The 21,732-nt window shown below is 38.6% G+C and overlaps 2 protein-coding genes across 3 annotated transcripts; one reads left to right on the forward strand and one right to left on the reverse strand.

The window, feature by feature from the left end:
- Window positions 1-42: 42 nt before the first annotated feature.
- On the reverse strand, window positions 43-15,491 carry LOC134677076 (uncharacterized). 2 transcript variants are annotated; one of them, XM_063535523.1, is made up of 8 exons: window positions 15,444-15,491; window positions 14,832-14,895; window positions 14,579-14,714; window positions 14,071-14,182; window positions 12,657-12,816; window positions 2,873-2,989; window positions 539-679; window positions 43-221 (listed from the first exon to the last, which is right to left on the reverse strand). In XM_063535523.1, the coding sequence occupies exons 2-8, from the start codon at window positions 14,886-14,888 to the stop codon at window positions 153-155; spliced, it is 792 nt and encodes a 263-aa protein (XP_063391593.1). In that variant the 5' UTR covers window positions 14,889-14,895; window positions 15,444-15,491; the 3' UTR covers window positions 43-152. The 2 variants fall into 2 exon arrangements, with proteins under 2 accessions (XP_063391593.1, XP_063391594.1); XM_063535524.1 differs by having other exon boundaries at window positions 15,384-15,487.
- Window positions 4,045-8,558, forward strand: LOC134677042 (differentially expressed in FDCP 8 homolog). The gene has a single exon (XM_063535468.1). It carries the CDS (start codon window positions 4,357-4,359, stop codon window positions 5,680-5,682), a length of 1,326 nt encoding a protein of 441 aa, XP_063391538.1. The 5' UTR covers window positions 4,045-4,356; the 3' UTR covers window positions 5,683-8,558.
- Window positions 15,492-21,732: the final 6,241 nt, after the last annotated feature.

The following is a 21,732-nucleotide window of genomic DNA, read 5'->3' on the forward strand; positions in this document are numbered from 1 at the left end:
TCACCCCCGCCAACTAGGTACGGACCTGCTAATTGCCCGCGCTGAAGCTGAAACGGAGACGCTTCTTGCTCGCACGTTCAATGACCAAATCGGTCAGGGAAAGCACGATGACCCAACTTGAGGTCAGGGTCAAACACGCCCGTTTTGCTGGCCTACTGGATACAGCAATGGAAGGGATGGGTGAGTAGATAGTTGAGGACTATCGGAGTACCGGCTGCGACCTGAAATCAAAATTATTACTAAACTGAATTACATTATAAACTAAAATTTTAGGTGATTATTATTGGATTAGAGAGCTTTTTTAAAGGTAATTGAACAAAATGACATGCGTACGAATTCAAATACTTATACCTTTTAGCGGCACGACCTTTTCTTCGACCGCAAGAAGCATTAAGGATCTGCCCAAAAAGTACCGTATCAACAAATACCTGGAATCAGTTCCATCCTATTCGCAGCTTCTTCCTCGGAGCCCAGGGTCCACTTAGGCACTTACCAACAATTGGTCTTCCTTTAATTAACACACTTTCATTATGCCTACCTCCATCTCGAGGTGCGCGTCGGCTTCAGGCTCCGTGCTATCGGACACGTTGTCCGACGAGACGGACTTGTCTTTAGGCTCGTCCGCGTCCAGCAACATGTCGGTGGACGCGTTGTCTCCAGGCACAGTGTCGATGAATACCTGGAATTTAAATAAGTTATCTTTAAAACTATATTAGAAGGCAACAAAACTAAAAATACCTATCAGCGACGCACTCCACCAAGCTACAGAACGAGGCCGATGGAGACAACTAGTTGACGGAATCAAACAGAGTCACGATCCTCAGCAATGAGGGACCGATTGAAGAGAGAGAAGGTAACATTGAAGCTAGGAGAGTAAGAGGAAAACTACGAGCAAGCTATACACAGCAACTTAAAGCAAAAGCAAATGTCGTGTCTTACAGGGACCTAAAGAACCTGGCCGAGGACCGCGAAAACTGGCGCAGACTCACCACCGGCAAGAGCCATTATGATGATGATAATGATCTTTATCTTTATACAAAGATCTCGGGATCGAGGAAGATCAAAACGGAGATGGCGGGACGACCTTGACACATTTTGTAAAGAGTGGCGGGAGTGTGCATAGGATAGGGCCAAATGGCGGGAAAGAGGAAAGGGCTTTGCCCAGCAGGGGGACACTCCTACAGGCTAATAAAAAAAATCTTTATACACGCTGATGGTTTGGACGCGTGGAAAGAATGAGTGAAAGACGGCTTAACAAAGAGGGTAGCTACGTATAAGGGTGAAGTAGAAGTGGGAGTTGGAAGGTGTAGACCGCGGCGAACTTTCTGTGATCAGATCGGGGAAATCCTGAAGAAAGGCCAGGTCAAGAGCACCCTAAACCGGCGAGGTATGAGGAATGTTATGAAAGTGTAGGAAGCGAAAGGGGTATGTCAGGATCGTAGCACGTGGAAATCCGTGTCCCTCCCAAATAGGCGTGATTATATACACGGTGTAACATGAGGAAACCGAATAATTTTAACAGCGTATTCCTGATCATATTTAGAGACAAAAATGTCCTATAAACTTTTTTGATATTCGCCTACTTTCAGAGATAATATTAATTAAAAAAAAAACAAGTTTTTATTGTTACATAGTGTAAAAGGCCTTTTTGATGGTATGTTGCTGCTATGGGACGTAGTCTAAATATCCTTATTGATAGATGTCAAAAAGTGACAAGTAAAAATTTGCAAAAAGTAGGTACTGCAAGGGACAGCAGGGAGGATATACGTTCACAGAGAGAGGCCACGGTTGAGCGAATGAACTTGACCCTTAGTCTCGTTTCCCAGTGGGGTGATGACAATCTGGTCACGTTCAATGCCTCCAAAACGCAGGCGTGTCTATTTTCCGCTAAACGGAGTCCATTCGACCTGACTCCTTCTTTCCGGGGTGCATCTGTACCTATTACCGACAGCCTGGAACTCCTCGGCATGGAGCTGAGTTCAGTCCTCGGCTTCGGCAGCTTCATTGAGTCTAAAGCACAAACTGCGGCCAGAAAGCTGGGCGTCCTAAATAAGGTGAGGCGATACTTCACACCTGGACAGCTTCTAACACTTTACAAAGCTCAAGTCCGGTCGTGTATGGAGTATTGCAGCCACCTGTGGGATGGCTCAGCTAAATACCAACTCGCCGCTTTGGACTCAGTGGAGCGCAGAGCCAGGAGGATGATTGGCGACAAGAAGCTAACGGCTAAGCTTCAAACTTTGGCCCATCGGCGGAAAGTCGCCAGCCTGTCGGTATTCTACAGGTTGCACTTCGGGGAGTGTGCTCAAGAGCTACACGAGCTCATTCCACCGTCCCCATTCTACCATCGGACTTTTAGACGCACGGCCGGTTTCCATCCTTACTTGGTAGATATTCCGCCAATTCGCACTAAGCGCTTTGCTTCTACTTTCCTTATGCGCACTGCCAAGGAATGGAATTCCTTGCCGGCGTCTATATTTCCGTGCTCTTATAACCCGGCAACCTTCAAATCAAGAGTGAACAGGCACCTTCTGGGCGAGCTCGCTCCATCGTAGGCCACGTCTACGCCTCGGCTAGTCTGTGGCCATGAGTAAACCCATGCATAATAAAAAAAAAAAAAAAAATACTACGAAAAAAAATTTAAAAATCAATTTTAAGTGACAAGTTTACCAATAACATTTATTATTTATGTACAAATACATTCAAAAAATTTAAAAAACAAAACAAAAATTGTTTTTTGGCGAAATTGACCTAAACTCATATTACATTTTTCACTTCTTTTGATTTGACCTCAGAAATGCGTGGTTAAAATTATTCGGTTTCCTCATGTTACACCGTGTATACAATATGTATGTATGTATCTTGGTCATACCTCATCGTCATCATCATGCTGGCACTTGTTGACCTGGCTCGCATAGAGAGCCGCATAATACTCGTACTCATCATCTTCTGAGGATTCCTCGTCCTCGTCGCATTCGAAGTAGCGACTCTGAAACAGTAATAAAACATAAATAAATTATATAAGTTTGTCAAGGGACTGTCTCATTTCAATCATAGACAGAGAAAATCACAGAGATCTTTGTCTTACACTAGTACTAGCACCCAAAAGAAAAGGATGAGTATAGTTTTCCTGGTTTTTACTGACTGACAAATTGGTTTGACCCACTTTATTAACCCTTTACCGGGCTGACATTTGAAAATGACAATCGAATGTCAGTCTTACTCATCGAAAATAGGACATATGTTTGAAGTGCCGTATGTGGGAAATATATATCCCTTAGCCTGGTAAAGGGTTAAGCAGAAACTTCTGCAAACGATACCATAAAGCTTAGAATAGAAATAAGTGGGGAAACTCACTATCTCAATCGAGACCCTTTACACTGCTTTACTTTTTTTCTTTTGTTTACTTTTTTTATACCTCTTCTACCGTGCATAAAAACTTTACGTTATATTTACTCGGCAAAGAACATGTTTATGTTCCGTCTTCTTGACCTAATAACATATTTAGCTCATTTTATGTAAACATAGACGTCATGAAAACGGAATACATGAATAATTAGCATTGTTTATATTATACATATTATATTAATCAAACCAGTTTTCAAACAAGGCATCAATGTGCGCTATTCATATTGCGTTATGTTGGTATAAACACATTTCGTTCCATTTCACAAACTAAAGTTACGATTTGTACATAGAAAATAAATTATATTTTAATCTTTTACTTTATTCTAATCAATTTTAAATATTTATAGATGGTCAAGCAAATCTTGTCAGTAGAAAAAGGCGCGAAATTCAAATTTTCTATGAGACGATATCCCTTCGCGCCTACATTTTTCAAATTTGCCGCCTTTTTCTACTGACAAGATCTGCTTGACCAAGTTTAAATAATATATTACCTATTTATTTAAAAGCTTTACCGTTTGAACTTTTACTCATAAATATAATTTGGTGAAACGGAACGTGTTGATCAGTTAGTCCAACATAACGACACGAACTATTCTGTCAATGTTCTGTCATGTCAAATCTTATATCACACCCCTTTTCGTCTAAATTACTAAATAAAAAACACTTAGCATCTAAATTCTATCTTATTCTAATAGCATTAAAGATGTTCAGTTGTCGACATTATCGTGTAACATAATAGAAAATAGTAGAAATAGTCCCGTTCGTAGTAAATAATGACGACACTGGGGAAATATTTTCAATTGGTCAAAACAAAGAGTAATACGATTGAAGACGCATGAATGGATTGCGTTGCGTAGTGTGTTAAAACTAGGCGAACGTCCCACCAGACTTTAATTGTGCCACAGAAACAGTTAAAAGTTCTAGTTAATGTGATTATAGTGCTCGAAAATGGCTGCAGCGTTCGACTCGCCGAAATACCAAAACAGTTTAATTTGCTGCAGCCCACGTACGGCGGACGCTTACTCGAAATCATCCTCGTCGACCTCGGGATGCGTCTCAGCTGATGAGAGCTACGATTCCTTAAATCAAGTACCTAAAACGATAGCGATAAAAAAATTAAAAATCCACAGCACAGCGACGAAGGAAGAAGTCGAAAAAGCGATTAAACAATGCAAGGAATTAATTCTAAACAGCCAACAGTGCTCCGATGAGCGTAAATGGCTGGTTAGATATCTAGTCGAACTGCGATTACGTCTAGAAGATATTAAGGACACAGACGGACAGCCTAGATTAGGCGTGTGTATAAAAGGTCATCATTTTAAGCAACAAACGACGCCTCAGAACAGAAAACAGTACTGCGACCATTGTAGTGGTGTAATATGGAGTATTGTACAAAGCTCGTATATTTGCAGCGACTGTGGCTATTTAAGTCATTACAAATGTGTAGACTACATTTGCAGAGTATGTGCGCATGTTGTTATGACGGACAAGGGGCAGTTTGAGATGGAAATCTGTCCGGAAAAAGGTTTGGCATCTCAAGACTATAAATGTGCTGAATGTGCAACAGCCCTGACCTTTAAAGATGCTTGGAACGAGCCAAGGCTATGTGACTATACTGGGTTATACTTCTGCGCAACCTGCCATTGGAATGACCAATCAGCGATACCTGCTAGAGTTGTACACAATTGGGACTGGGACAAGCATTATGTATCACGTCTCGCCTTCCAGATGTTAAACCTAGCTTGGAATCTGCCTTACATAGATATAGAGAGCATCAATCCGAAGCTGTTTAACTTTATAGCGGAACTTGAATGGGTGCACAAGATGAGGAAAGACCTTGAATGGATGAGGAGATACTTATGTGCCTGTTCAGAAGGTTCTGCTCTTCTTTCACCATTATTTATGCAGCTAGGTGACATAAATAAAAAGTACAGTATGGCACATTTGCAAGCGATCAATGACGGGACTCTAGAAACTAAGTTAACAGAGTTGACAGAAGTCTGCCGCACTCACATAACCAACTGCAGTTTATGTTCAGGAAAGGGATATCTATGTGAAATTTGTAGTAACAATGAGATTCTCTATCCGTTTGACAGCGGGGCCATAATGTGTAACAAATGTAACACCATGTTACACCGCGTCTGCTGGCTCCGTAAGGGACAGAAATGCCCCAAATGTGTCCGTTTGGAAGAACGTAAGAAACTGCATGAGGTTACCGACGAAGCTGACACAACTGCTGAACATGAATACGACATAGACAAATTTGTTGAATGATTTGACATTTATATTTTATTTTCTATAGATATAGTGCATATTTTCCATCGTATTTTCACTGAGATTTACGAACGTGTCTTGCTATTTCAGTCAGTCTCGGTACAAGAAAACTGAGATTGACTGAAGTAGCATGACAAATACGAACCAACAACCTTTCCGAGAATATATGATGAAAAACAATTTATGCACTACATCTTTACCTTATTTTTGCCAAACTAACATTTATATAGTCATTGGACTTGTAAAATATACATGCAATTTTGTAAATTAACATTTTAAATGGTGCTGTACATTTTAGCAATAAAATATGTATGTTCAAAGCTTTAAATAAATGGCGTAATTAATTAATAATTATGGAAAGTGGTTCACAACTTGGAATTACTTTTAGCTTCCTAAAATATAGTTTAGACTAAAATAATAACTCACTTTATTTTAAATTCTAATCAACTATTTAATGATCTAAACCTTGTATTAATTGATATTAAAAAAAAACATGTAATTATAGATGTAGTGTATATTTGTTTTCCATCGTATTTTCTCGGAAAAGTTCGTATCTGTCATGCTACTTCAGTCAACGTCAGTGCTTTTTGTACCGAGACTGACTGAAATAGCAAGACACGTTCATATGTTTCCGTGAAAATAGTTACAACGGAAATTAATTATGCGCTACATCTGTAGGCATTTTCGTGTAAGTATAATCTTTTGACCACTAATATTTTGTTTATTGTACTTTCAATGTATTCAACTATTTTTGTATTGACTTTCTTTTGACATAAAAAAAATTATCTATGGCCTGGCGCTGATCTAAAAATCCTCATCAGATATATCTGACCAAACAAGATGCTCATAATCATCTGAACATAACATATTATCATCAAGGTTTTACATAGCATATTAATTGTGTTCAATCAATAATTCTAGAGCATGCATCTATTATCTATTGATGATATTGATAAAATAAAATCAGCCTTGCTTGAATTTATATGTAGATTTAAAAATTGGACTTCCAAAAAAGGTTTGACACGTAGAATGTAAACATTAATTTATAGTGACATTATTGTGTTTATGTAAGTATTTGTATTAGCCAGGGGTCGGCAAACCGCGGCTCTTTGAAGGTACAACTGCGGCTCTTTAAACTACCCAAAAAAAGAACACTTGTGACGTCCCACGGGCAAAGGTACCTTATGGCGGGTATGGAGTTATGCATACCCCAGTAATCTACAATAAATAAGCTATCGATAAAACAAAAGATCAACCTTCTAAGTTGCGTAGTTACAGAGATATGATTTTTTGAAAATAATGTTGTGAAATGAGCAACTTTACGATAGAGAAGTTTTAAGTTTAGCCGCCTAAAAAACTATGTTCCTGAAGTAAGTTACATAGTTGACTACAAATAATAATACCTTATATATCTGAGATTTAAAAAATGTTGCGACTTGTTCTGTAATGCAAATAGAAACCTTTGATATCGACTGATTTATGTGTATACTAACCAATCTCTTGAAAATAAAGTTTTATTTCATTTTCACGATTGATTGCAATGAGCTCTCAAGATTTAAATTGTATCTATTAGAAAACGACAGTGAGAGACAGTTTAAGCAAAAAACAATACCGATTTAGAGGTGAAAATGTATTTTCTGACTTTTCATATAAAATCAGAAAATTGAATATATTTACTTTTAATGTAACACACAATCAATTTTTCTGAGCACATATGAAAGAAATTCTGTCATTAAAATGAAATAAATCCTAAAACCCCAACTAAATACTATATTTAACCCCTTATGCCACTTTAAACTTACATAACAATTACAGTATTTGCTCCATACATTTACGAAAAGGTACCTTATGGAAATAAATCTAATAATACATCACTACAAAACATCAATCACATTGAAGTTTATCTTTTATGAATAGAAAATATTAATTTACATTAAACTGCCACAAATTTAATTAGTTCTTCGTCATAATAATCTTAAAAAAGACCAATAATTTGTATGTAATGAAAAGGTACCTTGTGGTTAAGTTACATGATGAGGCATGATGATGATGGAACAGTTAGGATAAACTAATAATATTTTGGGGTAAAGATGGTATAAATCGTCTATTTCTTATCAATAATATATATTGGTTGCCATTGAAGACAAGCGGCATTGAGGTTCAATGACCTCAGATATTCCATAAGGTAATGCGTCGGGTATTGGCATTTTTCAGCAAACCAATGGCTGATTTATTGCATGCGACCAAACCAAATGAAGATTATACTAGTTAAGAAAGACTTGACGAGAGTAACTTTGGTATAATAGCAGGCTACTTGGATTTGTAATGTCGGTCGATGTACGGTTATAATATTTGCTAGGCGCCCCAACCAGAACTGAAATTATCAAATTAGTTTTGCAGAATGCTAATACAGTCCTCTACCAAACTTCTTTTCCGGTATTGACTAGTTTTTTTGGGAATTTTCAATCTTTTTTCCATAAGGTACCTTTTCGACTAAACTCTGAGACGACATTACTAGGCTTATAACTAACTTATAACAAAAATAAAAACAGGTAAACAAACGTTACGCATTAAGGTTTCAGATCACACAATAAAAAAAAATTGAGCATTTTTTCACCTCTTTACAAAACATTTCATATCTCCGAAACTAGAAACCCTCATAAGGTACCTTTTCCCGTGGAACGTCACACTTGTTCTTAGACCACCGAAAGCAGCGCTTGTGGTTCTTTGAGCTACATATTATAGCAGATTTTTTGCTGGGCTTGGCTCTTTCTAAATAGTTTGCCGACCCCTGTATTAGACCATACAAATGTCAAGGGAATATTCAGCCTGTGATTTTGTATGTATGTTGTTCCATTAGTTATTCGTATGTTCATGTTAAGTTAGATATTTTGTTAAATTTATATTTACATTAAAATATTAAAACTATTACAATAAAATTGTATTTAATTTAATAAGTCAGTAAAACCATTTCTCCATTCAAACGTAGTTCCCATTTTCCTCTTTCTACATATTGACATAGTGGAAAATAATTTTACACAATTTCATGTATGTACAGTTAGCAGCAGAAGTTGCTAAGCGGGCCAGGTATTCAAAATTATCTTGACGCGACTATGGCCCCCCCCACATCTGGCGTCTTTCGAGCGTCGGCGTCTGTCGGCGTCGGTCCAGCGCTATGGAAAATGACGTTGCTGCGCAGTTGCGTCGACGTCGGCCATAGAATAGTAGACGCCGACGCTCGAAAGACGCCAGATGTGGGGGGGGCCTTTATTGTTAAGAGAATAAGTTGAGCGTGTCAAGGTAATTTTGAACACCTCGCCCGCTTAGGAACTTCTGCTGCTGACTGTATATTAACCATAGCTATCCATGAAGAAGACATATCGAAAAAAGTCAAACGTAGGGGACGTTTGACTTTTTTCGATCTGTCTTCTTCATGGACCAGAGTATATATTTTAAGACAAGAAACTAAAAAAAAAACCGCTATAGCTATTAAGGGCCTCTACCACAGAATAAATAATAGTACTAGGTACAGAAAGACTCACTCTCTAACAAAACGCGTCTGTCACGATCAACACAGATATGGCCGCTAGGTGGCGACAGCGCCACGCGCGGCTTATGGCAAACCCCAAAATTGGGGTCGAACGTCGAATCGATGTACTTTTAGCTACTAGTAGCAAAACGACGAAATCGCGGAGTGAGCCACGCCTGCTAGGGGCCAGGCAACCTAGCAATGCTTTTGAGATGGAGAAGGGGATCCTAAGTCCGAAGGCCTTAGTTCTCTAAATCCGGGTCTGAGGGTCTAGCACTTGTATACTTGGTATCGCACTTGTTAATTCGTACGTAAGTGTGACAGGGAGGCAACGCATCGAACGTTGTTCGCGGTAGGCCCTCTGGGCTATAACCGCGAAAATCGAAGTTCGCACATTGCGGGGATTTTTCTCTGTCACTCTAATTACGCCTTCATTAGAGTAAAGGAGAAAGATCCCCGCAATTTGCGATTTTCGGTTTTCGCGGTAGCCCCTCTGGTCTGGTTACGTTAAAGCATTTGATCGATCGATTGAATTTATTGCACATAATTAGCAATTATCGTTGAGGACTCGAGTAGAAGCTCTAGGTTTTATCTGTTCTAAAAATAGGTCACTGGGCCACTAGTAGAATATTCCAATGCTGTTGGTCACTAAACTCGGTCGGACCTTGTCGGGACACGTGCTAATCTGAAGGCCGGAAGATAACGCGGGCGGGGCGTATCATTATATGCATATATTGCAGTTTAATTAATGCATAGAGTAATTTATTTATTTATTTTATTTTGAAATTTAATTCAGGCAACAAGGCCCATATTACAAATACCTTACAGACTAACATACATATGTATTTTATAAACTTAAAACTAAACACTATTTAGACGATAAAACGGCGTGGCTCCGTTGCATCGGCTGCTCTTGTGTCGGATTCGGCAGTTTGCCCCGGAACCTCCGAAACACGACACCTTTCGGCCAGAAGTCGGCGCACTCGATGGTCTCCTGCAGCGGTAATATAACCCGGACCCGGGTATGTCCTTAAACTAGGTCCAGGACCCGGGTATGTCCTTAACCGGGTATGTACTACGTCGGTGGACGGGCAGCAGCGTCCCTCAAATTCGGTGTACTCGACTGCGATCGCCAACCCGCCTGCCAAGCGTGATGGCGATTATGGCATTCACCCCCCAAAAAAGGGGGAGGCCTATGTTCAGCAGTGGACGTCTTATGGCTGAGATGATGATGATGATGAGAGTAATATAAGTAAAGAAAGAGTGGCAACTCCATACATCAGTTTTCTTACAAAAACCAGGCGTGGCTCACTACGCGATTTCGTCGCTTTGCTACAGGTAGCTAAAAGTACATCCGTTCCACACCAATTTTGGTGGCTAGCCATAAGCCGCGCGTGGCGCTGTCGCCACCTAGCGGCCATATCTGTGCTGATCGTGACAGACGCGTTTTGTTAGAGAGTGAGTCTTCTGTACCTAGTAAGTACTATTATTTATTCTGTGCCAAAACGCGAGTTCTTCGAGCCAATCGTGCAGTCTAACGCAACTATAGTCTGTATCTTTAGGTATTTAAGAAGAAGTAAACAAACTTTGTACATTTTCGGGTAGTTATAACATTAGTTAACCAACCAAAACATAACCGCCTGGATCAGTCACTGAACGACCTGGCCCCAATTTCACATCGGTGACAGGTGCGGCGAATTGTAAAATCACTGTTGCTGACGTCACAGGCATCCATGGGCTACGATTACCACTTACCATCGGGCGGGCCATATTCCTGTTTGCCACCATCATTGTATTATTTAAAAAAACTTTATTATATCGTAATAAAACAGATATTTCTCCTGCGAAGTTTCTGACAATTGTCAAAGATTTAGAAGAATTGTAGGTAATTCTTGACAGGTAATGAGTTATATGTCGGAATTTCGTGACAATTGTAGTGTTTCTTGTGACAATTGTCATAAACTGGGCAAGAGAAATATCTGTTTTTTTCCGATATCATAAAGTTTTTTTTAATAATACAATGATGGTGGCAAACAGGAATACGGCCCGCCCGATGGTAAGCGGTAACCGTAGCCCATGGATGCCTGTGACGTCAGCAACAGTGATTTTACAATTCGTCGCACCTGTCACGTTGGTGAAACAGGGGCCTGACTTTAACCTATATTATTTGATCGTGTTATGTTTTCATCTACCCTCAACTGGCTTAAGGAGCCATTTGAGGGTAGATTTTGTTTACTTTTATTTAAATACCCAAAGATACAGAGTACCTATAGTTGCGACCAATCGCGCGCGGGATGCGAACTCATCAACCAATCGCGTTGTGGCGTTATACTGCACTTGGCTCGAATTCGTGTGCGTGACACCGCTGTACTTACTGGCCCCATAGTCTAATAAAACATGGTCTTCTCTTCCCAGAGTGACACAGGCCTACGTCACAATAAACATGGCCGCTATATATAGCGCTATCGCATATTATCATATAGCGCTGTCGAGTGATGACGTAGGCTTGTGTCAGTCACGTGACCACGAAAAGACGGGAAGAGAGTACCAGGCGGAGTATATTATTATACCATGTACTGGCCCCATTCTTATTGCCCGTAAGGCCCGTTCTTAGATATATATATGTCAATATATGCTCTTATCAGTTTTATCAATCACGCAAGACACGTGTCTGAGGGCCTACCGCGAACCACGTTCGACGTGTTGCCTCCCTGTCACACTTACGTACGTGTTTACAAGTGCGACAGAGAGGCAAGACGTCGAACGTGGTTCGCGGTAGGCCCTCTGGTCACTGTCTATCATATAACGGCTTATCTAACTATTACATCATATTTATTTAAACTTTATTGCACATTATATTATATGTACAAATGGCGGACTTAATGCCATAAGGCATTCTATTACCTACTAAGGTATTCATAAGGTATTACTTAGGTACTTACCAGTGGCGGCGCGTCAAACATATCCATAGGCAAGCCGGGGCTAATTTGGCTTACATATTTCCTTTACAAGGCTGCTCAAACATCCAAAAACAGGCAAGCCGGTGGGAATCGGCTTTTATGGACGAGCCGCCACTGGTACTTACATCATACTTTATTCATACTTACTTGGTTGGCGCTCATCACCATTTAAAGGTCAATTCTACCAGCAAACGTAAGAGAATAACTCAAAATTTGCATTTGATTACTTTGCCTCACATGTGAATAAAATGCAACTTTGCTATCAGCTTTTGAATAATCAAGAGAGCCTTTACTAAAAATACTGGCGTCACAAAATGGTATTCTTGCGTCCGCACCTCATTTTATCGGTAATATAATATTACAATAATTGGTCATTATCGGCGAGCCAAATTGGCGATTGCGTCCGCACGTCCTGATTCGATCGGGCAATTTAATCAGATTGGCGAAAAATGTACTAGTCTGGATACGCCTTTGTTATTACCTACCTGACATTCCAGACACCGGCAGGAGTCCCTGTAGGTGCACGTAGTGAGGGCGGCCAAGTGTTTCAAATAGGTGTGCGTCTGTAAGCGACGCTTGCGCCGCGCGAGGGAAGTTATTGCGTTGAAGAAGTTCACGCGGCGGCCTTTGGATTTTGGTGTATCGCTGTTTACAAGAAGATACAGATGTTAGAGTTTGGCTAGCTAATTGTGTTAGGTACAAATGTGTAAAAAATTGTCCTAGGCCCTTTTTTTGCCAACGGGCCAGACTATATATATTGATTAAAAGTTTCCTACTTTTTTTACATAGGTAATGTTACTTCCGAATCATCTTTGGAAACACATTTGAATCTTTATTTTTCAATTACAGTAGAATCCGTTTAGTACGACTTCGCATATAACAACCAACCGCTTATAGCGACGTAAGTATAGGCACTTGTTTGGTTTTAGTACAAGCTACTACGGAAGTGCAACCGTTTATTACGACTCCGCTTATAACGACCGACCGCTTTTAACGACGGAAATTTACACAAAATCCCTCCGTCAAGTCCGGTTACAACGACGAGCGACGTAGTTTTAACAAATAAATTGTTGGTAAGAAGCTTACTCCGTCCCGCGCACCCAACTCCTCTCCCCCTTTTTGCCTATACGGAGCAAGATGAAATGTGACTTTTCGTAAACTTGCAAACAGTTAATTACAACAACAAAAAAAAAACTAAAACAGAACAGTAAGTTGGGTAGCAATGCGATTTGGTAGGTACGTTCGAGGGAGTACACAGGAGGTCGCCATAGGAACTGTGTGATAAAACAATGTCATCTTGATTAAATCCCCAATAATTTCGAATTTTTATTTTACGGGATTCGAGTAATTTGTGGATGACGAGTGAGTACGCGTACCTTGAAAAGTGGCTTCTTCTATACACACAAGTCTCTCCATTTTGACAAGGTGTCGTAATACTAACGTAAAAAAAATTTTAAAAGAAATGTTTCTTTTTTCTGTGATTGTCGCATAAGTATTAATAAATACAAAATTATGTAATTATTTTGATATAAAAAAATATTAAAATTGGCAGTTCGTTTTGTACGACGTCCGGTTAGTACGACGTAATATCAGCGGTCCCTTGGGCGTCGTTATAACCGGACTCTACTGTATTGTATACCATTTAGGCAATTGGCACAACCTTACCCCGGCTACACACGTTAAATCGTAGCGATTAATCTATGCAGTCAGATTTGCGCAGTTTTATCTACCGCGTGTATGACAAATCGTTACGATAATCGACAACGATTTGTCATACACACGGTAGATAAAACTGCGCAAATCGGACTGCACAGATTATAATCGCTACGATTTATAATTACGTGTGTAGCCGGCATTAATGTTTGCTTACTTCAACAGAATAGACAAAAGAGAGGTCACCTGTCATTAACATTGCCGTTTAGCTGCGCCGGTCTCATGTCCTCGCATAGCGCCGTCTCGCTCGGCCGCCGTTTAGCTCGCCTCTTCACTCCCGTATCTTTGTCCTCGTTCACTTTAACAATGTTAATATTAAAATTATTAAAATTGGAACATGGAATTGACTTGCAAATTCAAACACAAAACGTTGGGTTAGGGTGGTATACCACCTGTCCAATGTGTATTTTGTCTCACATTTTGCTTAATGAGAGAGTGAGACGCAATGACATTGGACCAAGATATTGGACAATGGTATACCACACTTAGTTACCAAAGTGTTCCATTTAATTTAACTTCTAAACAAGTTGAATAGGGATATAGTAAAGAAGTTAATATTGTTATTGTTGCACCATCGCTCGTTGTTCTGAGTGTCTGTGTCTGGCCAGAAAGAGCTGGCTGTGGAGCCAGTTTGAGAAGAGTTCCCGTTTCCTACATCCAAGGTTGTTTAAGTAGGGATATAGTAAGTAAGTACCGTTAATATCGTTATCGTTGCACCATCGCTCGTTGTTTTGAGAGTCCGTGTCTGGCCAGAGAGAGCTGGCTGTGGAGCCAGTTTGAGAAGAGTTCCCGTTTTCCACGTCAAAGGGACGGTCGGGTTGGTTAAGGACCTGAAAATCTCAGAGGAATATATTTTGGGCAAATTGGGAATTAGGAGACATAGTCTCGTTTTATAATGCGATATATTTAATTTGTGGAAGCGAGATGCATGCATTTATTATACCTACCTGATAATGTGCTCTAGTCCCCAGAAAAAACACCGCTCCAGAATTTCCGCCGTTCATTTTATCCCTAAAACAGATATAATATAATATAGATAATTATTATGCCTCATTAGGCGCATGGGGCTCGCAGAATAATCCTCCATTTGTCGCGATCTTAAGCGGCTAATACTTCCAGCTCTTCAAGAGTCCAGTTGAGCAAGCCTCCTTCTCAACGGAACCCTCAGTGGGCGAGTCCGACTCGCACTTGTCCGGTTTTTTTATTTTCCATAACGAAGTAACGAAGGAAGTCGATATGCCATTTGTTTGTCTTTGCTTTACTTGACAGGAGCACTACCGTGCCCCTAAATAATTGTCAAGGTCTCCACAATTTGAGCGATAAATACCTATTAAATGTACTAATTGTGGCGTCATTCTAGACAAATTATAACTAATGTAAAAACAATTATGAATATTAGAAATCATTAGGAACTAATAACACTTTATCGCTCGAAAATCTAACCAAACATTGGTAGTTGTAACAAAAGTAAAGTAACATTATAATATATAAGCACTCACAGCTTATTATTTGTTTCAATAATTATTAATATACATCTTAATTACGTAATATTGGAATACCTTTTTGTTATTTTAATATTATTTGGGTTTTGTTGACAGATCCACTGACTCAACACACTGACGTTTGAAATGCGCGCGCAGGATATGCATTCTTTACGCTTACCAAGCTCCGGCTAATGTCAAAACATCAAAACCAGTGTACGATGATCTTCGACTACGCCTAGGTTTAACGGGTCTAGTTTATGTTGGTTAATGTATCTTCAGCATTACGCAGTCACTCGCTTCTGATTTACGCGCATTAGGAATAGCAGCCCAAATTCAGAGTTACCAGTAAATTAAAAGCCTACCCTTGTCAGTGGTAAAATAGTAAATTTATTTATTTATAAATTTCCAAAAAGTAATTAAACGCAAGTTTAAATACAAATTATTGTTTTGTATAAAATATAAATTCACAAACAATAAAATTAGATTACAATCGTACCTAATACACACACACACACACTATACACGAACTATTATTATCAAATATTCTCTAAATTTTTCTGTTTATCGATATGTACAAAATGCAATGACAACTGCGTTACTACGAATTAATGTACTTGAGCTTTTAAACGTTGATTTCATGAGTTTAATCACGTTTATTTGTTTAATTCATAAAAAAATATAAATTAAGGTAACTAAATGAAACCAAATACAATAAATAGACGTAAATAAGAATATTTACAAAACCACATATGAAAAATCCCCCTATATGGTTAAATAATATATTTAATGATAAGACGTCAAAAAAAAAGGAGTCAAATCTACCACATCAGTACTGTAAGCAGTCGTCCTCAAGTTCAAGCATTCGTCATTCTACAGCGTCGCGGGTATCCAAATACAGTCTAGCAATTTCTTCTAGTCGACAGAATGGCAAATGTTGAAGTCATGCAACATGAGACAGGGTCAGATTTTGGGTGTGTGTGCAATTACGTGAAGTGGCTGCACAGGACCGCTTTACTGTGAGGTACTGGACTCCCCGAACTGCTTGGCTCTAAGCTGTTTTATATACGAAGCGAGTTAAGAAACTTCGATAGCGCGATGCAGAACATCAGGTTAGGGTTACAAAACAGAGACATCTTAAACTTTTTCTATTTGGGTTTTGTGTTGAAGCTTATTTAATTAGATACCAACTTTGTAACTTGTTATGTAGGCTATGAAAAACTGTCTTGTCTAAAATAATAAACATTGAATATGTATCATGAGATTCATGGGTCTCGTTAAATACTTACGTGTCCGACAATTAGGTCCTTAAATAAGCAAAAAAATACCGGGCTACCCATACAATATTGATAATTTCATATCTGAATGAAAGTTTATTGGAGAGCTTTACCGCTAAAATAGCAGTCTACGATGTTACGTTTGGATGGTAAAACAGCATAAGGCGTAAAATGTTCATAATTTATAATTATTTATTCATTGCATCATGTACGATTGTTAAGACTAATATGCGGCTCTCATCTTAGCTAAGTATCAGATACATGTATTTATAATTTACAGACGTTGGATCTGGTTTACTCTACTCTGAGCTGAGATATCTGTGGAGGGGTTGAATCAGGTTTCTTCAATGCACTGTTAAGGGGATTGTCTATAGGCGGTTAATAAAACTGCTTGCTGTCTAGAATGGTCTTAGACAGGCTTTGTCCTATGACTAGGGTTTGCCATCCGGATCCGAAATGTATGAAATTATCCGGATCTGGATCCGGATCCGCGGATCTTCCCATACATTTCGGATCCGTCGTGCAAACCCTACCTATGACTATAAGGATACTTATTTAAGTCTAAAGTTTTCAAATTTTCTATCGGAGCATCGTAAGATGCATTATAAGCTGAATTTTTAAGATCGACATTTTTTTGTTAAGTAGTGTAAGCACTCGCACTTTTATCTTTTATGTAGAGTTTTGTAGAAGGATATGAGGTTTTCTGCCATGTCCTTATGTTATGATTATGGACTCTAGCCTATAACCGCGAACATCGAAGTTCGCAAATTGCGGGCATTTTTCTCTGTCACTCTAATTACGCCTTCATTGGAGTAAAATTATTATCTACCTGTGGAAACTTGTAATTGGCTTACTGTTTCTATGTTATTACCTAACTTGTTACTCAAGCTGTAAGTTTTCCTAATAAAAAAAAAAAAAAAAAAAGAGAAAGATCCCCGCAATTTGCGAATTTCAGTTTTCACGGTAGCCCGTCTAGTTTCCGACTTTGCGTGTAAGGTATGTTATCAAGTGCTAGGCTAGCCTAGATTCCGCCTGGTATTTTCTGTGAACTTTTCTGTCGCGTCTATTATTACTCTGAAGTAGTCTGAAGTATATGATTGCATGTGCAAATTGACATAAAGCCCTCATTTTGGGATGGTACAAATTACAAGTTCACAGGTTTACTTTTACTTATCCACTTTCAAAATTTGACCATGGATTTTGTCAATTTCAGTTGTCTCTAAACCAGCATATAGTAAATAGTTTAATAGAAATATATAGTGTCACTATCTTGCTATTAGATCATATTGCTTTGCGATTTGTTTCTACTGCTACATTTAAGTTGTTGGCCTAGCTAGATACTAATTAAAGTGGTAGTGAGTTTGCAAAATACAAATTCGCAGTGTAACTAACTCAAAAAAGAAAAAGAAAGGGGGAAAAGAAAATAAATAAAAGAAGAAAGAGTGCCTCTGTTAAAAATATAATTATTATTTTCTAGCAGCTAGTTGAGAGCTAGTTCAAGAGTAGATGAGCCTTAACTGTTCACGGTAGTTGGGTGCATCGTGCATCCGTGCATGCGCAGAAGTATAGAACAATAAAGACAGTAAAAGGTACTAAAGTTATCTAAGGCTAACAGATTATTACGCCGTTTTTAGTTTTTAGCAGTGGCTGTAACGCATGGGTTGCTGCATCCGGAATTCCGGGTGATAATAAGCATCGGAACTATTGACCAATAAAGATATGGACTTATTGGCCTATTGGGCTTCGGAACAAATATAATATGTTGAAAATAACAATTTATAGAAAGTTATCGATGAGAAAAAAAAAAAGAAACTTTTGGGATTACATTTTGGATTCTTTTACTTTAATTGCATGGTCAATATACCAACATAAACATTCTGACTGATGATGTATCGTCGGATCCCTGCCGAACAATTTATTCTTCTGTTCTCTTTTATACACAGCAGTATGAAGGATTAGACAAGGTCAGCCAGTTAAACGTAGACATTAACCATTATTCCATTAGTGCAGTCAAGTAGAACGAGGAGTGACCGTGCGGCCCAGTTTATAAACATAACAGCAATAAACAACTCATCAAAAATGTTTACTTTGACGACTTAATACAACGATTTTGTCGGTGATTAGTAAGTAGTGCTAACCACACTACTAAACAACTGTTATTCAATGTACATTGTTTATTGTGTTTGGATTTATCATGAATGAACAAATTATATTATAGATATGATGTATAGTAGAGTTTTAGCTATCAATATACATATTATTAAATGGATTTGGATTCAGTACAACATAGCTCGATATTCGACAAGTCTAAAATTGACGACCGTTGCCAATTGAGAGTAATTTTAGATATGCATGTTTCACGCATGGGATATCTATTTTAAAGAATACAGCAAAGTATTAAATGCATGTAGCTTTTATCTAAACTAAAAAGCGCTGGTAGCCTAGCGATGAGAGCGTGCGACTTGCAATCTGGAGGTCGCGGGTTCAAACCCCGGCTCGTACCAATGAGTTTTTCGGAACTTATGTACGAAATATCATTTGATATTTACCAGTCGCTTTTCGGTGAAGGAAAAACATCGTGAGGAAACCGGACTAATCCCAATAAGGCCTAGTTTACCCTCTGGGTTGGAAGGTCAGATGGCAGTCGCTTTCGTAAAAACTAGTGCCTACGCCAAATCATGGGATTAGTTGTCAAGCGGACCCCCAGGCTCTCATGAGCCGTGGCAAAATGTCGGGATAACGCGAGGAAGAAGAAGAAGAGCTTTTATCTAAACTACGATCCAAATAACCAAACCAAATAAGAAGTAGAGCCCACAAAATGTTGATTTAGAGGTGCAAGAGTTTGTATTTAGAGAGTTTAAATAAATCTATTCAAGTTCAGAGGGCCTACCGCGAACCATGTCCGATGTGTTGCCTTTCTATCGCACTTGTAAATTCGTACGTAAGTATGGCAGAGAGGCAACACGTCAAACGTGGTTCGCGGTAGGTCCTCTATGCTGCTGCACTGCATGGATTAGATTTCCAAGTCGTGGATACTATTTATAGAAACATCGATTCCTTTTACGTTGCATGACGTTGGACTACGTTTACGGTGCGTGGGTAGCAGGCGTAATTGGTTGAATCATGAAACGAAATGGGTAATAAGGTGATAAGAAAATATTTAGTTCAAACTTTGTTGGCTTTTTTATGTCTAAAAATACATTTTATATATCCTCACTGCAGTTACCGCTTAGAGAGTTATATAAAATGCAAAATATGACCACAACCACTCTAACAAGAGAGCAGAAATAAGGAGACGGAGAACGATATATCAAATTCAGTTATTTTTGCTCTTGTATGAAAAATGTAGAGCGTAATTTAGCATATCTGTAAAATGCAGTTCATCAGCCTGTTTAAAGTTCTGGTTATACTTGCTTTAAAGATTCTATATTTAATAATTGATTGCAAACATCTACTCAAAATTCTTATCTTATTATAAACTCTACATTTACATATTCCCCGATCAAATTCGTTCATTGTAGTCTAAGCCTATCATATTGCAAAATGCAATAATGAAACTTATACACCTTTGCTCACCGGCAGAGCGTAACCCACATAGCCGCGATACTACGTCACATAAACCGACCAATCAGATCGCTGGGTCTACATCGCGCTTACGAAGTTTTTCGACTCGGCAGCATAAATACAAAGCGCGTTTCTATGTGCATGGGGAGTCCGTTGCTACACGGGAAACCGGTCGTGGTGGGGGGCCGGCTTAAGCCTCCACCATCTGAATATGTCGCCTTGAAGAAGTCGTCATGTATGGGTTTAATATAAAAATGATTAATAAAAATAATGTCAAACAAAACAGCAAAATGAAATGAGACTTGTCTCACACATACCGGTGTAGCGTCTTTGACTCTCTTTTTTGTTCTTATCTCTTACATCGTATACAGTTAGTTAACAGTTAGATTTCTTAAGTAAGCTATTTATAAATTATTTCATTTTTCCATAAGATGGATTACCTACTAATCCTACTATGGACATCATTAGGTAGAGCCTGTTCGGAAATAGAAGAATCGTGAAATGTATAGAGCTCAATACATTCTACGACTCGTCTCTTTCCGAACTGACTCTATCTCTCTATAAATTATTAACGTCTTTTATTTACAATCTTTTATACAAACAAAATGTCAAATAACAATCAACAAGCGTTAGGAGATTCACCACTTTTAAATTGAACAAAACAGCTCTTCACGTTTCTTATCTTTAAAATCAATAAAAAAAAAATCAATAGTTTAATCTTGTTAAAAAGCGAAAATCAAAATATCGACCTCAAATTATTCATAAAAGAGGAAGTCAAATTAGCCACTTCATAAAAGAGGAAGTCAAATCAACCACTTCATAAAAGAGGAAGTCAAATCAGCTACTTCAGTATGGGTGAGACCAATGTCTCTCTTTATCATTTTTCTTGACAATTAATTGTTTACCATATATGAATTGCTTAATACGCTTCAACATATTTGATGGCAAGGAATTAGACCGGCTCCCTGCCGACACCGGCTCACTGAGTAGCTACGGACCTCCCAGGGCAAATCCCTAAAAGCTTGCTTATATAGAAACGGAGTTAAAAAACTTCAAAAGCGCGATGTAGAACGGGAAATCAGATACTTTATAACATCAAAACCAAATATAAACTGGGAACAAAAACTAGTTTTTCATATTTAGAATGTTGGACAGTTTTTGCTTAATATTTTTAACTCGACGTTTTTTGTTTGTAATGAACAATAAACGCATTTGTTGCTTTTTTGACGTTTGCAATGGCGTTTTGTGTAAGTGCGAGTGAAAAAGAGCAACCAAGTTTATATTTTAGGGTCGCAGCCAATAGGAAGCTGGAGTCGTCAAAGTTACACAGTATTATTGATTTAATGAGCGGGATAGAAGCCCAGTCTTCGTGATGTAGAGTTCTGAAAATAGAACAATGTGTACAAACGGTAGTTTTACAATTGATAACAAGAAAATATCCCATACTACTGAAAAACTTCACTCATATCTCGGTATATACTCGAACCATTAAAAAAAAGTTACGGTAATAGGTTTTACTTTCTTTA

This window comes from Cydia fagiglandana, chromosome 25 (assembly GCF_963556715.1).
Source record: "Cydia fagiglandana chromosome 25, ilCydFagi1.1, whole genome shotgun sequence".
Classification (NCBI taxonomy): domain Eukaryota; kingdom Metazoa; phylum Arthropoda; class Insecta; order Lepidoptera; family Tortricidae; genus Cydia; species Cydia fagiglandana.

Coding starts and splice junctions, on each gene's coding strand:
- LOC134677042 (XM_063535468.1), top strand. CDS start 4,357: ATGGCTGCAGCGTTCGACTCGCCGAAATACCAAAACAGTTTAATTTGC.
- LOC134677076 (XM_063535523.1), bottom strand. CDS start 14,888: ATGAACGGCGGAAATTCTGGAGCGGTGTTTTTTCTGGGGACTAGAGCA. Junction 14,183..14,578: donor CAACGATAACGATATTAACG/GTACTTACTTAC, acceptor ACATTGTTAAAG/TGAACGAGGACAAAGATACG. Junction 12,817..14,070: donor AACGGCAATGTTAATGACAG/GTGACCTCTCTT, acceptor TCTTGTAAACAG/CGATACACCAAAATCCAAAG.